The following is a 13,053-nucleotide window of genomic DNA, read 5'->3' as shown; positions in this document are numbered from 1 at the left end:
ATACTAAATTGAGGTGCGAAGGAAATGAAAAGTGTCAAAACTGCTCCCAGGAACACGAAGGAGATTGCCAAAACCCTACATTCTGCCTCCATTGTAAAAGAGACCACTCTGCACTGAACCGACAATGCCCTAAATACTTAATGGAAGATCAAATTTGCAAGATGCAAATAGATTTAAAAATTTCGTTTCCCGAAGCACGACGACTGTACGAGTCCAAGCAAAAACAACCTTCATATGCTGAAATTAGCTCACCAAAATCACCCCTACAAGATGAACTCCATAAAAAAGACCAGGTAATTCAACAGCTGCGGAAAGAAATAGAAGAATTGAAGACGACCTGCAAAACTCTTCAATCAAATTTTCAAAAGGCAAAAACATGGATACAAAGGTCCCAAAGTCTTGAAAGAAACCGCTCACAAAGCCAGGACAATGATTCGTCAACGAAGTCCATCAAAATTGTTGTTGAACCACCAAAACCCGAAAACCCAACAAAAGACAACTACGCACAGCAATCGAACCGAAAAAGTCGCTCCTTGGCACCAACGGAAACCCAAAATCGTTCCGTGACCCCAGTCAAGAGGATCCAAAGTGACTCCCAGAAACAAACACAACCTCCACAGAAGAAACAAGCCACGAGCAAACCCAGCTTAGAATATGATAGCGCAATGGACATCGCATCTGAAACAGAAATCCCCGAGAGCCAGGATATGTTTTCTCAAAACTAAATCATCAAAATGGCCTTTCCCCAATCAACTTTTACTACCGACCAAACAACAACATCTTCAGAAGTATCACTTCTACACAGCCTTAGTTCGGTGCCAGCCGCAAATCTGGTTGACCCTGGTTCACCCGGGTCGCTTGCTGGCACCAGACACCTGTGTATTTCACAGGCAAGTACCCCACCGCATATCCAACCCGAACATATTTCCGATGCACCGTACCTTTCAGCACCCACGCAATCAATCACCAATCAATGGACTGGCAGTAACACACCGTTACTTACACGTCACCAAACCAACAGTACCACCACACCCAGAAACCGAGCCTCAGCCTGCGAAGAATCGCTTAGTACATCATCAGAAGTACCACTTCAACACAGCCCTAGTTCGGTGCCAGCCGCAAATCTGGTTGTTCCAAGTCCTGGTTCACCCAGGGCGCTTGCTGGCACCAGACACCTGTGTATTTCACAGGCAAGTACACCACCGCATATCCAACCCGAACATATTTCCGATGCACCGTACCTTTCAGCACCCACGCAATCAATCACCAATCAATGGACTGGCAGTAACACACCGTTACTTACACGTCACCACAGCAATAGTACCACAACACCCAGAAACCGAGCCTCAGCCTGCGAAGAATCCCCTAGAACATCATCAGAAGTACCACTTCTACACAGCCTTAGTTCGGTGCCAGCCGCAAATCTGGTTGTTCCAAGTCCTGGTTCACCCAGGGCGCTTGCTGGCACCAGACACCTGTGTATTTCACAGGCAAGTACACCAACGCATATCCAACCCGAACACATTTCCGATGCACCGTACCTTTCAGCACCCACGCGATCAATCACCAATCGATGGACCGGCATTAACACATCGCTACCCACACGTCGTCACGGCAACAGCACCACATCCAGAAATAGAGCCCCAACCAGCGAAGAAACCTTGGTCCTCCAATGGAACGTGTGCGGCGCCAACCCACGCAGAACCGAATTACAACAACTTATCAGCCGGTACGATCCTGTAGCTATAGCCATCCAAGAGCTTCGCACACCGAACCTTAACGGGTATGTAAAAAACTATCGCTGGTTTTCAACTCCTAGCGCATTTCCCTACACTTCGAGTGCTGGCCTTGGAATCCGAAATGGTATCCCGGCATCCCAAGTTAGCCTTAATACATCCCTGCCTTTCTGCGCTGTCACCATAGAAGCACCCATAAAAGTTACGATCTTATCCACATACCTTCCAAATAACGAGTCTCTCGAGTCCTTAAAAACTGAATTCGAGAATGTCCTCGATTCTTTATCTCATCCTCTTCTGATTGTTGGAGATTTCAACGCTCACAATCAAGGACTAATAAAATCGTGTACACGAGTGGCGATTCCCGCTCGTTTACGATTTTTACCCGTAAAGGTTCGCCAAAGCGCGAGCAGGCTGTGAAAAAAAATCCCTTAGGTTCGCGAATCATAGGAAACACGAGCGAGGCAGTCCAACCAACAGACGATTCTTTTGGATTTTGAATCCTGTCTCGCTCGTGGAAATCGTAACATACATGAAAATTTTCCCCGCGATTTTGGCTCACGAACCATTTAGCGAAAAGGTTCATGAACTTTTTTTTTGGAAGGGAACGCGTGGTTATTCGATTTTCTTCCGTAGGCAGGCTGTGCGTCTCTTTAGGTACGCGTACGGGTAATAAATTGTGCTTCAAGCAGCAGCTGGAAGTTCTTCATTTTCCACTGTTCTTTCAATTATTGTATGGAATATTTCTGTTTTATTTTTAAGTTTATTAAAAACTATTTTTTTTTTTGATAGCTTACAGCGTTTTAAGATTAACGAAACTCTAAATATTAAATCCAATTCATTCTGCCATGTCAACTCCTGGGTGGTCAATTGAATTAAACAAAGCTTTTTGACAAAATTATGGATTAGAATGGACACAAGAAGGCCCTAATAATGATCTTTAACAACCGTTTAAGGAATAAATAATCAAATCAAATCTTAGAGCCTTACAATTTCATCCAAATCACTACATTTCTGTAGTAGAGTAACTGTTTTCAAAATTTGGAAAAGACAACCACGATTCCATATGTAAAGTTTCAATAAGAAAACACATGCAAACGTATCAATGATTATTTTGGATTAAAGTGAATATCATAAAAAAATGATAAATTAATTCAATAATCAAAGAAGAATTTTCAAGTAATTTTTCATAAGAAAAAACTTTCTTGAGGGGTTTTGGCTTGAGGGATACAAATATCTACGGAACCGCATCGCCGTTATCCGAAAAATGGTTGTATCTCATAGAAAAACAGAGCTAGTTAAATTCCTCAGAGAAAGGAATGGACATTTGCCTCCAATAGCGAACCGAACACGGTAGAACAGCACCTTTCTAATGGTGGAATCATTAGTTAACCAGAAAAGTGTTTTCATTGGGATGAAAAAGGTTCATCCAGATCAAGGTAAAATAATTACTTGAATAAAAGTTTAACTAAATAAAACATCATTCTTTTTCCAGACTACTCTAGGCACTGGTCCTTCATGGATAAATTCTGTGAAGCTTTCGAGCCGGTCTTATTATTGACCCTAAGGCTGCAAAAAGAGCATGTGGCGCTTTCTGAGTTTTATACAGATTGGTTAAGGTGTCTGTCAGAAGTTGACGGTATCGCATCTAGATTGGCTTCAGCGCTTCGTCAACGTATGACAAAATTGACAGAGAACATGCAATTCAAGGCCTGCATTTATCTTGATCCGCGATATAATTTTCTTGGGTCCAAAAAGATGATGTTTCAGGACAAAGAAGCTGCGCAGGTAAAAAAATCATAAATTATTTAATAGCTTAATATTTCTTTTTTCTCACATTAACTTCATTTCAAAATGTTATATGTTGTCGATGAGTTTATTTGAATAACGCCACAACGAACCGTGTAAAATAATCTTGCCAGATTGCCCGGTTTCATCCGGGTTTGCCCGGATATTTGATGCAAAATTTCGATAAAGTCCGGTCCGGCCCGGTTGCCCGGATATCGTGAAAATAGTCCGGATATTGCCCGGATTTTTTCACAATTTTCACAAAGAAACAAAAAAAAGTCAAAGTTGTTGAGTAAGTTTCAGAAAAATCGGTTAACGGTATGGAGATTTTCAACTGTTGTTTCAAATAATTTCGCTGATTTACTTTTATAAACCTTTAAATGTTTAAGTGTTCCAAAAAGTTTTTGGAAGCCTGCAATTACAATTATAAAATATTAATTTAATTTTTTTTGCATTTTTTCTTTACTTTTATGTATAATTACACCTAAATTCTGCCCGGTTTTTGCCCGATTTTTGGATTTGAAAAATTGAAATCCACGCCCGGATTTTGCCAGGTTTTTAATCAAAATAACAAACTCCTCCAAAACGGAATTTTTTGAGAAAAAATAATCATGAAAGGTGTTTTGGATCTTAAAGTACGATTCAAAACCTGTCGATAAGTTCTGATGAACAAAAAAGTTTTTTTGCCCAGATAATGCTCGGATTTGTGGACATTTTTAAAATTAATTGCCCGGATTTTGCTAGGTTTTTATTTAAAATTGCTCGGTTTGTCCGGCTCGGAAACGCGTCAAGCGAAAAAACTAGATATCTTGTATTTGGTCCGCAATGAGTTTACATTGAAATTCTTAATTATCTTAATGGTTTTCTCTCGCTTTCAAAACTTCATCGCACGGTTAATGCCTCCTTTTTTCTGCCATGACATGAAATTTGAAATTCCAAACTTATATAACTTCCTCAATTTGAACTTCGGAAGAGACTTGAAAATAACAAAGGGGATACAATTAAGATGCCGAAGTATTTATCCTTCCCCTACTCCATACATCTTTTTAGGATGCGGAGGAACATTTTATCCTTAGGATATTTAAATCAATATTTTTTCTATCTGTTACTGGGCCAGATTGCATCCTTTCGAAACTCTATATATACAAATTTGCCAAATTTGACGTTGTTTAACATCCGAAAGGACAAACTTCAATTCACAAATTATATACATAGTTTAAATTTACAACATTGTAAATTATTTTCAAGAAATTGTTATGAAAACTTTGAAAAATCGATGTATTTCATCTGTCTACGCGTTGCATTTGGCGCAATCAACAACCATGTGGAGACAAAATAACGAAACGGAAAACACGACCATCAAGTGTGCAATGCGTTTTCCAATTTGGTTCACGAACCAGAATCGCGAGGTTCGCGAGGTTTACTGCCACGGCTCGCTCACGATTTTCTGGCGATCGGATTCCCCTTGAAAAAAATCCCCTACAATCACGTGTTTGCTGAGTCGCGAACCTACTGTGGTCAGAACTTTTGTGAACTACGCGCGGTTTTGTTTCTTGGCTGCTCCGATTTGAATACGATTTTTTTAGTCCTTGCTCACAATGCCATATGGGGTAGTGAACGTACTGACCGTCGTGGACGATTCATAGAACAACTTGCTGCCGAAAATGTACTGATCATCTTAAATTCATTCGAACATACCTACTTCCATCTTCCTAATGGTACAACCAGTGCAATAGACCTATCCATGGCTTCCGTGTCAATTTGCAATCGCCTTTCATGGCAAGTGGAGAATGACCTTTCCGGCAGTGATCATTTCCCGATACGAGTAACAATTAACACATCACCAAAAAAGTTAACCAAACGCCCACGCTGGCTCGAAAATCAAGCTGACTGGCAGCTTTTCGAAAATGTATTACTAGAAAAACTTTCCCACAACACGACACCGAGTCTAGCTGAAATAACAGGAGCAATAGTTAAAGCAGCCGAGGCCAGCATCCCCCGTACAAGTGGCAACTGCTGCCGTAAATCAGTGCCCTGGTGGAACAAAGATGTACAAGAACTAATAAAAGATCGAAGACGAAAGTTGAGACGCCTGAGAATCCTTCCAGCAGACGACCAACAACGCGCCAGCGCTTTAAAAGAGTTCCAAGTATCTCGCAATGCGGCACGTCGTGGGATAGCGGAAGCGAAAAAAACGAGTTGGGAAAACTTTGTCGCCACTTTTACATCCGACACCCCCACAACAGTTATGTGGCAGAATTTCAATCGGTTCTCTGGGAAACGAAAATCGTCCCGAATAGTACTTGAAACCCTAAACGGAATAACAGAGGACCACAAAAAAGTTGCAGAAAGCCTTGGAGACCATTTTCAGTCAATGTCCAATCAACCCCAATTACCATTTCCACCGCCACCACGTACCAGCCGGAAAAATGAAAAGGTAATGTCCGAGCTGAAAAGAAAATTCTCTATACAGGAGTTTTTCCACGCGACGAAATCCAAAAAAGGCAACTCTGTGGGACCAGATAGCGTAAGTAACGAAATGATTCGACGACTACCCATTACAACCAAAACGCAACTCCTCGACTGCTTTAACGAGCTGTGGGCGAATGGAACTTTTCTACCCTCTTGGAAAGAAGCCATAATAATACCCCTGGCAAAACCAGGGAAAGATCCTAAAAAAGCTGAAAACCACAGACCAATATCGCTAACGAGTTGTATAGGAAAAACTATGGAACGCATGGTCAACCGAAGGCTCGTTCAGTGGATCGAAGACCGAAATCTATGGAGCCGCAACCAATACGCGTTCAGAAAAGGAAGGGGTGTAGAACAATACTTAACAGAACTGGAGGCTGCCTTAGACAATCCATTTGAAAAAAAACAACATTCTGAGTTGGCCCTACTAGATCTCAGCAAAGCATACGATACTGCTCAAAAAGCACCCATTCTCGATACTTTAGCTAGATGGGGAATTAGTGGAAATCCATATAATTTCCTCCAAGACTTCTTAACAAACAGATCGTTCAAAGTACTGGTCGGTGGAACTTTATCCCAGTTGAAATCCATAGAAAATGGAGTTCCGCAAGGATCAGTTCTTGCTGTAACACTTTTCTTAATTGCCATGGAGCCGTTATTCGAAAGAATCCCCCGCGGAGTGCAAACATTCGTTTATGCTGACGACATAGTGTTACTTGTATCAGGGGCACAAGTGAAAAGTGTTAGGAAAAAATTGCAGAATGCTGTGACAAAAGTGATCGAATGGGCTGACGGGATAAATTTCACGATTTCTTCGGAAAAGTCTAGCATACTTCACATTTGTAAGAGAAGAAAACACAAAACGGTCCCCCAAATAACTATAAATGGTAAAATCGTTCCTGAAGTAAAAAAAGCGCGCATCCTCGGTACAACCTTCACTAAAACTTTAAACTTTTCGCCCCAAATTTTCGAAACCAAAGCAGCATTAGAGTCTCGCCTAAACCTCTTACGTGCAATAGGCGGTCGATCATATGGAGGTCAAAGAACATGCCTACTGAACATGTTCAAGAGTATAGGTGAATCAAAAATATTTTACGCAATTAACACTTTAGGGAGAAAAGGCATCAACTCGCTAAAACCACTAATGCCTAATTATAACTCCGGTATACGCATCGCTGCTGGCGCCTTGCGGAGTAGTCCAATATTATCCCTTCATGCAGAAAGCGGAACTCTACCGTGGATTTACCGATTAATAGAGCGCATGACAACATCCACCATTCGCACGCTCGAAAAACCACATGCTACAATCACTCCGGCCTCACAAAGGACACTTCAAGCATTCCAATCACTAACTAGAAAAGATGTTCCCAATGTTTGTAAATCCAGATCAGTTTGCACCCGACCATGGAATTTAAAAACTCCCAATGTAGACTGGTCGATCAAAAAAAGTTTTAAAGTAGGAGAAAGTAACCAAAAGGCAGTCCAACTGTTCAAAAACCACCTTCAACAACGCTATTTAAATCATCTCCAGATTTACACCGATGGTTCAGTTGCTAACAAACAGGTCGGATTTGGCATATCATGTGGTAATCGAGAGATCTGCTATCAACTACCGGAAGAGTGTACTATTTTTTCGGCAGAAGCTATGGCGATATTATTTGCACTCAAAACGATTGCCCACAAATCAAGATATTCGGTAGTAATTTTTTCTGATTCAGCTAGCGTTTTGGAGGCAGTGGAGTCTGGAAAATCTCTTCATCCATGGGTGCAAGAGATTGAAGAAAATCTCCAAAAACTTAAAGGAACCCTGTGTTGGATCCCCGGTCATGTAGGTATCGATGGAAATAGCAAAGCTGACGAATTAGCTGAAAAAGGTAGAAGTGGTCCGAAAATGTCAACTGAGACTCCAGCGCCCGACATCATCACATGGATAAGATCGGAGATAAGGCTTAAATGGGAAGAAGATTGGCTAGGTAACCGGCAACTTTTCTTGAGGAGAATCAAATCTACCACTTTACGCTGGAAAGATAGAAACATCCCCCTGGAACAACGTGCTCTGACTAGACTCCGAATTGGACACACCATGCTCACGCACTCAGAGTTTTTCACGAAAGGGATAACCACGTGCAACACCTGCAATCAACCACTAACAGTTGCGCATATTATTGGAGAATGCAGGTTATATGGGACAGAACGACAGAACTGTGGAATTGATCATGACGTATCGAGGGCGTTGAACGTGCTCAACGAGGACAACCTACTACAATTCTTGAGAAGTACTAAAATAATCCAAAAACTCTAGACATAAGTTAAAAATGTAAACTTTTCTTAAGAGGGCGAATGACCAAGTTGGTTAAAACCCTCTATAAATAAAAAATATAGAATAGAATAGAATATATCTGAGTCCCAAAGAATAATAAAAGTGAGATATTATTCTTCTTGTCTTTGTTCATGCTTTTGATTATTTTAACATAAAAACATTAAAATGGGCAGGGGTCGGCAAATGGGGTCGTCCATATTAACATTTCAATATTTTTGTGATATTGACGTTATTGTTAATCGGATTGAGAAGAAAATTTGCGCTCGTATATTTTTAAGGAAAAGCAATTGGTTGCCGGTATTAAATTTTGTGTAAGGGTCCAGCCAAAGGGGTCGTCCATATTGACTGTTCGCAACTTTTGCGATATTGACGCTAAACGATTTCAGGTATCAAATTCAGTGTAAGTGATCGACAAAAGGGGTCATCCATAATACTTTTTCATTTTTTTTTTGTGATATTGACGTTATTATACATCAGATTGAGGTGAAAATTTGTACATAGGAATGATTAAGGACGAACAATTGATTCCAATTATCCCATTTTGGGTCAGGGGTCGGCCAAAGGGGTCGTCCATATTAACTTTTCACTGTTTTTTTTGCGATATTGACGTTATTATGCAATGGATTGTTTTGAAAATTTGCACGCCGGAGTTTTGAGGGAAGGGCAATAGAACCGATCTGCAATGATCGAGTCGTAATTTATACACGGGGGTTGGGAATGGTCAATTGATTTCTGATTTCAATATTTATATCAAAGAACAAAAAAGGGGGTCTTCCATATTAACTGTTAAATTGGTTTCAGCAACAATTACGTGAGTTTGTATCGCATCAAGACGAAAACTCTTATACGGTTTTTTTTGGCACGGTCAATTGATTCCTGATTCCTGAAATTTAGTAACAAACGACGGAAAAAGTGATCGAACATATAACGTGTTCCGCATTTTTGACATTCATTCAAACTGTTCATGACATATTCTCAATTGAAAGCGAAACGGAGTTCGTATGGGATCAGCTAGTCATATATAAAATAATGAATAGTTTTCACTCGAGCATATTTTCCAATGAATTCCAACGAGGACATCCAATGTTTGCTGTTTAAGTTATGTATTTTGTTTCAAAGATCTCAGTTTCCTGAGAGCGCTAGAAAAACGCGTGGTCAACGCCTCGTTCTAAACGCTCTTATAAATGTATAAAGCTGCATTTGTTCTACTATAGCCGCAGACTTACTCCCAATCGCAGCACTCCGAAAAGTTTTTACACCCATGCTCGCGTCGCCTTCATCGAATTGATTATAATGAAATAAACAAAAAAATACCAGAAGTTAGAGACCAACAAAACATTTTAAAGTTTCACTCATGGTTTTGGTAAAAAAAAAACTATAAATGATCCAACATAATGAACCACGTTTTGAAGACCACCAGAAAATTCTGAAATGGGCAACCGTTTTTCAGGAATCGACTTTCGCAACTCAAATGAATCCAAAGTCAGAAAATTTCGATACGTAATCTTATTGAAAACATCCCTTTTACGTAAAATTAATATCATGGAACGGACTCACCAAATAATCCCTGAAAGTTGATAATGGTTTCACTTCCCATCGTCTGTGGGCCGGTTTCAGCTCTGTACAGCACATGAGGCTGTACGCCGGAGGAGGCTACAACTATCGATCACGATCACTTAATCACACTTAACTCTTACTGACACTTCCGGCAATTCGAAACTTCTACATTAATTATACATTAAATACATAATTTTGAACGACGGAGAGAAAATAAAACACGTCAGTTGCCATCAAATCACGGCCTACCTCCCCTTGAAGTAGGCTGAAATTCCTATGTTGGAAATTAATAAAACATACCCAACATTTTCTGCGTGGTCATAGAAATGCAAGTTCCAACACGTTGTAGTTAAGTCGCGAACCTACGGTTGATGAAAAGAATGTACAGAGTTGCCTCAGTTCATCAATGCTTGAAATTTACTTCTAGTACGAACTTTCTCCAGGAATGTTTCTCTGAAGATTTGGTCCTGCTGGGTATTTTAATGCAACTGATCATATGCAATTGCTTCGGTAGCTTTTACTTAGCTCGAAATCAATCAAAGCAAAAGTCCAAAGCATTTGCTTAGTTTGATATGAATAAACATTTGCTTTGCGGATGTGTACTAAAGTCTTAGAACATAGCTTTTGCTTCGAAAAATAGAGCTATCCAACCAGCAGAATCTGAAGTTTTCTAAAGTAAAATGAAAGAAGACGATCAGAAAATTGAAAAGTATGGCTAAAGTAGCCTTGAAGTCGACGAAGCGGGTGGTGGGTGTAAGAACGACCGGATTTTTTTGTTAATGCGTGCTCGTATGTTGATGTTTAAAGAAAAATGAATACATATTCGAATATTGTCAAACAAAAAATGGCCTAACTTTAATATTTATCATAAGCTCTCCCACATGTATTAGGATCGGGATAATCCGATGTATAAAAAAATAGGCAATAGGCGCCCATTTTAATTTACATTTTTTTTTAATCTTAGGATTATAAAAAATTATATAAAAATGAGAGATCTGTATAATGTTTTAAATTATTACAATTTATTTCTTACTTTGAGCCAATTGGGACTTCTTCCACTATAGCCGGATTTTTTTTAATTTGAAATATTTGCTAATTGATTTGTTTATTGTCATCTTAGACGAATGATTTTATACAACGACAGGAATATGAAAAAAGTTGGGTTATCACTTCGACTTTTCTTTATCCATGTTGAAAATACCTTTTTGAATTGTTTTGAAGTGAAATATTGCTAATTTGATAAGTTCATGACGTTATTAAAGAATTTTTTATTGGAAAAGTCTGCTACCGAGCATGCTTAGAAAATAAAGCAATTGCTATGAGATTTGTCGAGCAATTGCTTCAGATTTGAGCTTTATTCATACCAAACTAGCTTGTTCTAAAAGTAAAAGCTCCTGACTGAGAAAAAAGCTGTCAAAAAAACTTTATTCATAACAACCGAAGCAATTGCTTTAAGCGACAGCTCGACTGCTCGATTCAGTTTAGCAAAACCAATTACTAAGTTTTTTTTCATACCACCCATTGAATTTCAATTTAATAGAATCAGACAAATTTAAACAAAGTGTCAAGTCAAAGTCGTGCACCAAAAAGTATTTTTCAAACAGTTTTCCCGCGATTAAAGTTCCCAGAGATCTTCGTGAAGCAGGAAGCGGTCCTGGAAGCATCTCCAAGTTATTCAACTTTGGATCCGGTCTTCGAGAAAAAATAAAAGTGTGAATGTGACTCCTAATATAAAAAAAATGTGAGATTAAAAAAATCATTGTCACCAAATGAAATAAACTAAATTAATTACAAAAAGGTTTTGTTTTTATTATGACATGAGATAATTCCATTATTGAATCATTAATATCAATAAATAAAACAAAACAGATTCCAATTCGAAAGTTTTTCTTCCAATATTTAGTGGTTTTATAATTTACATCATTTTTATTTTACATGTTGCCATATTTTACATCATTTTTTATTTTACACGTTGCAACATTTCACTGGCGTGTAATTTCCAACTAGCACTGAAAACTCCGGCATGTAGGATGCTTCTTTTTATTTACATCACATGTGATGTGATTTTACAGATTTTTTTCGTTGTGTGTAGAATTTATGAATTAAAGAATATCGTAACTTTATTCAGACAATTAAAAATTATTTTAGTTTGGTTGAAGGTTGTGTGTGCGATTAGGTTGTTTCTTCTACTTCTGCGTTAAAAGTTTGGAATGAATTTTTTTTTCAGAGTAACGCATCGGTCGTGAAGCTGGAAAACTTGAGCCCCAACAAGCTGTACAACATAACGGCAACGGTTCTGAACTCGAATCGTGAGTACATGTACGTGGAAAAACGCAAGCAGTTCAAAACGCTTCCGATGGATTACACCCCGGGCAGGATCAAGACGGTCGACGTTGTTGCCTACAGTACCAATCGCAATAACATCGAGCTCTTGGACGCCATCATCTCGTGGAAACCGGCAGCAGGTTCGTACTCTTCAATTGTTTAAATTCCAGTCCATCACAGAATAAGTTGTTCGCATTTCAGATCAAACGTGCCATTACGAGATATTGTGCTACGCAAGTCATTCGCCGGACTTTCATTTGAAACCAATAGATGTACAGCAGGTAAAACGTTTTTTTTTTTCGAAAATTTGTTCGTTTTGTTAAGAGTTTTCTTCCAGCATTAGAATAACCATATGATCAAAACTCTTTCAAATGTTTGCAGCCAGAAGAACTGTATCAATACGCCATCAATTCGTTAAAGCTGGATTCGGAATATGTGATCGCAGTGCGGGCAAAAAATACGAAAAATCCTGCACGCGAAAGTGATCTCCAGTGGCACACTTTCCACACGCCCAGCTGCAGCGATTGGCACAATCGCAGCGAAATATGCGGTAAAACTTACGAATATATTATTCCCAACTGTTTTAAATCTTTCGTTTGCCTCCCCTTCGATCCAGCACCAGAAAATGTGGCGAATTTACGTGTGAACTCACAGCTTTTGTTCGGAAATACCCATCAATTCAACATCACCTGGGGTAGACCTCGATTCTTGCCAGATTACTATATCCTTAAGCTATTCGATCTCAATCCTACGATTCTGGAGGAAGAGGCAGCAAACTCAGTTGCCCATAACGTAACAGGAGTGAGTAGTCGTTATTTCTGCTCTCAGATATTTCCAATAATTTGTGGTATTTTT

General features: G+C 39.3%; 1 protein-coding gene across 3 annotated transcripts in view; it reads left to right on the top strand.

The window, feature by feature from the left end:
* Nucleotides 1-13,053, top strand: part of LOC129758791 (tyrosine-protein kinase receptor torso) — a 144,405-nt gene that overhangs the window by 115,048 nt on the left and 16,304 nt on the right. For all 3 annotated transcript variants that reach the window (XM_055756412.1, XM_055756411.1, XM_055756410.1), the window contains exons 4-7: nt 12,101-12,338; nt 12,400-12,479; nt 12,580-12,748; nt 12,815-12,999. In XM_055756412.1, the coding sequence (XP_055612387.1) occupies nt 12,101-12,338; nt 12,400-12,479; nt 12,580-12,748; nt 12,815-12,999 (672 nt within the window). The remainder of the gene's footprint in view (nt 1-12,100; nt 12,339-12,399; nt 12,480-12,579; nt 12,749-12,814; nt 13,000-13,053) is intronic.

The sequence above is a fragment of the Uranotaenia lowii genome, chromosome 3 (genome assembly GCF_029784155.1).
Source record: "Uranotaenia lowii strain MFRU-FL chromosome 3, ASM2978415v1, whole genome shotgun sequence".
Taxonomy (NCBI): Eukaryota; Metazoa; Arthropoda; class Insecta; order Diptera; family Culicidae; genus Uranotaenia; species Uranotaenia lowii.
The sequence above is the reverse complement of the archived record's forward strand: the minus strand, read 5'-3'. Positions and strand labels throughout refer to the sequence as shown.